The following is a 2520-nucleotide window of genomic DNA, read 5'->3' on the forward strand; positions in this document are numbered from 1 at the left end:
TAAGATATGAAGTTTGTCATTCAACACCGTTTCATAAATATATTTCAACTCTGATTTTGATGTTATTAAAAACGAATCTTAAACCCCAATTTAAAGATTTTTAAAATGGGGCCCCGTTGGACTTCGACGAGCTCTAGGCCCCGAAAACCTAGATTCGCCCCCGGTGCCATCCTCGTCGGCTTAATATAACGCGTGGCTGAAAAAATAATTGGTGTGGGAGTGGGTACCCGCCAGGATGGGAACGTCGCCCGACGCGTCATTAAGCTTCGGCCGCGGAGTGGGCCCGCTAGTTTCGAATAAACGACGACTTCCGACACCTTTCTGTCCGCTCTAACCGAAGCCACGGTCGGGACGAGAGTGTGGAGGGGGAAGAAACCGGCCTTTACGGCCGAGCGCAGGTGGTGCGAATTCCGAGCGGGTGAGTGATCTCCCCGGCGCCGAATAAAAGAGACGGCCGGGATCGGGCCGTCGACTCGTTCCTCCGTACAATTCGAGGTAAGAATCTCCGTCCTTTCCCCTCCGTTCCCGCTCCAACGCCTTTTTCCGGCAACCGCGCTTTGGGAATCGGCCGGAGTCCCTTCTCTTCCGTCTTCCTTGGCCGGGAGGGATAGGGGGAGCCGGAAAAGAGCGGAGTCTAACCACTTTTTCTCGGCAGATGGTCTCCGTCGGTCGTCGTTGGATCTGGGCCCTTCTGGCCTCCTTGTTGCTACTCCACACCCTGGCAGGTAAGTACTCCTCTTCTCTTCCCGAAGGGCCCTATCCCGGAAAGACAATAACCCGGGTGGGTATTTTTTCAGAGGCCGGAAGAGGCAAGGAGATAATGAGCAAAATCAAGAAAAAGCTAGCCGATGGTATTTATTTTCCTTCTTATCTCTACGTTCTTACTCTTATCAATTTCTGTTCATATTCGTCTACTCCGACCTTGTTTATTAATAGGACCTTAATAGCTTATACCGGTGTATTTTCCGAATGGCAAAGAGAGGAGTTTTTAGTCGAAAGTCAAAACAAAATAAAAATAAAGATACTTTGTTGTTCCGTTCCGTCCTGTTAATAAACGAGGTCCGAGTAGACGAAGATACAAACAGAAATTGCTATTTATTTCCGTTGGCGCCCGCTTCTTCCGCCCGGACCGTCTCCGGCCTCCCCTCCGCCGAAGCGGGAGAAAAGGAGGCTAGGGGAGAATTAGCGTCCGGTCTCTTCCGCTCTTTTCCCGTTTCGGCAATTCCGTGGAAATTGTTTCGTCGGTGGCCGCTGGATTCGGGCCCTCCGTAGAAATTAGCCGTGGTCGGGCATTTTTAAACAGGCAAAAAGAAGGCCGCCTCCCGCTTACTCCGTGGTCCGTCTTCAAACGCGGTAAACGTCGACTCGGACGGAAGGCTCCGAAACGGGCGATTACAATTAAAACCTGGTAGAATTGTTTGTAACCGGGCCCAAAAGTCTGGGGTGCGGCCCCGCGTCGGATGCTTCGGCGTTAGAACCGGGAAGAACGAGACGGAACAAAAAGGCGGAGTTCGCCTTAGGCCCGAAACTAGCCGGCGCGGAAGAACGAGCCAACGGAGTAGATCGGGGGCCCCCTAGACCCACGTCGGTCCACGCCTCCGGCATTTTCGTCGACCGTTTCCTCCGGAGTTTCGCACCCGCCGACGACTCCGTCGGACGCCCGGGTTGAGACTTCGGACCACGCCGCCGCTAACCCGGAATTCGGATTTTTGCAGCCAAAGTGACGGTGAAGGGTGCGTGGGACAAGTTGACGTCCAAGTCGGAGTACGCCTGTCCGGTCATCGAGAAGTTCTGCGAAGACCACTGCGCCGCCAAGGAGTCCATCGGCAAGTGCGAAGACTTCAAGTGTCTGTGTCTCAAGCCCGAGTGACCCGTGTAAATTTCTTTCGTCTTCATTAAATCACGTTTCTCCACGCACCGCTCTCCGCCTCTTCTTCTTTCCCGCCTTGTTTTCCCATTCTTTTTAACTGCGGGGTTCCGTGGGAGTAGGAAGTAAGCCGCGAAAGCGGGTTTAAATCGACTCGGGAAGAGGATTAAAACTGCGGACGGAGGGATCCACTTGTAGACTGGTCGCCCGGTCCAGGTGTACCGAGCGTCCGGCGGTCTTAGACAACGGAGCTTTTTTGTTATAACGGGCGTTCTTACTTTTGCCTTATACTACGTTCGCCACTCGCTTCGATCTCGATTTACCTATAATCTGGATTGTAACTGTCGCCAGACTAACGTCGAGCTGTTCGCGCAGGCAGTTCGCTCGGGAAGAACCCGGCTATAACACGCGTTGACAAAACTGACATAACTACGCGGTTAGTCACAAACACCAACAAACAAAATGGAAGATTTGGTTAGAAATAAATACTTTATCTTGCCGTATATATAATAATAGACAGATGTCTTTTTTATTTCTCTGTCGATAGCCCGACACGTGTTCCGCAGCCATCTTGTATTTTCTCGCGCTCGTGGGATTGTGGGATCTCTGTTATGACTGGATCTAGCTTCGAGAACTCTGTCGAATCGATCGCG

General features: G+C 52.0%; 1 protein-coding gene across 1 annotated transcript; it reads left to right on the top strand.

Moving 5' to 3' along the window:
- Positions 1–472: 472 nt before the first annotated feature.
- LOC111614179 (potassium channel toxin TdiKIK-like) lies at positions 473–1917 on the top strand. Its single transcript, XM_023355562.1, has 4 exons — positions 473–495; positions 656–725; positions 798–851; positions 1716–1917. Exons 2-4 carry the CDS (start codon positions 656–658, stop codon positions 1868–1870), a joined length of 279 nt encoding a protein of 92 aa, XP_023211330.1. The 5' UTR covers positions 473–495; the 3' UTR covers positions 1871–1917.
- Positions 1918–2520: the final 603 nt, after the last annotated feature.

Source organism: Centruroides sculpturatus, unplaced genomic scaffold (assembly GCF_000671375.1).
Source record: "Centruroides sculpturatus isolate CEXI.00-Female unplaced genomic scaffold, Cexi_2.0 scaffold1938, whole genome shotgun sequence".
Classification (NCBI taxonomy): domain Eukaryota; kingdom Metazoa; phylum Arthropoda; class Arachnida; order Scorpiones; family Buthidae; genus Centruroides; species Centruroides sculpturatus.

Bases quoted from the DNA above. Each gene is read 5' to 3' on its own strand.
- LOC111614179 (XM_023355562.1), top strand. From the start codon at position 656: ATGGTCTCCGTCGGTCGTCGTTGGATCTGGGCCCTTCTGGCCTCCTTG. The intron at 726-797 runs GTAAGTACTCCT...GTATTTTTTCAG, and splicing joins GCTACTCCACACCCTGGCAG to AGGCCGGAAGAGGCAAGGAG. The intron at 852-1,715 runs GTATTTATTTTC...GGATTTTTGCAG, and splicing joins CAAGAAAAAGCTAGCCGATG to CCAAAGTGACGGTGAAGGGT.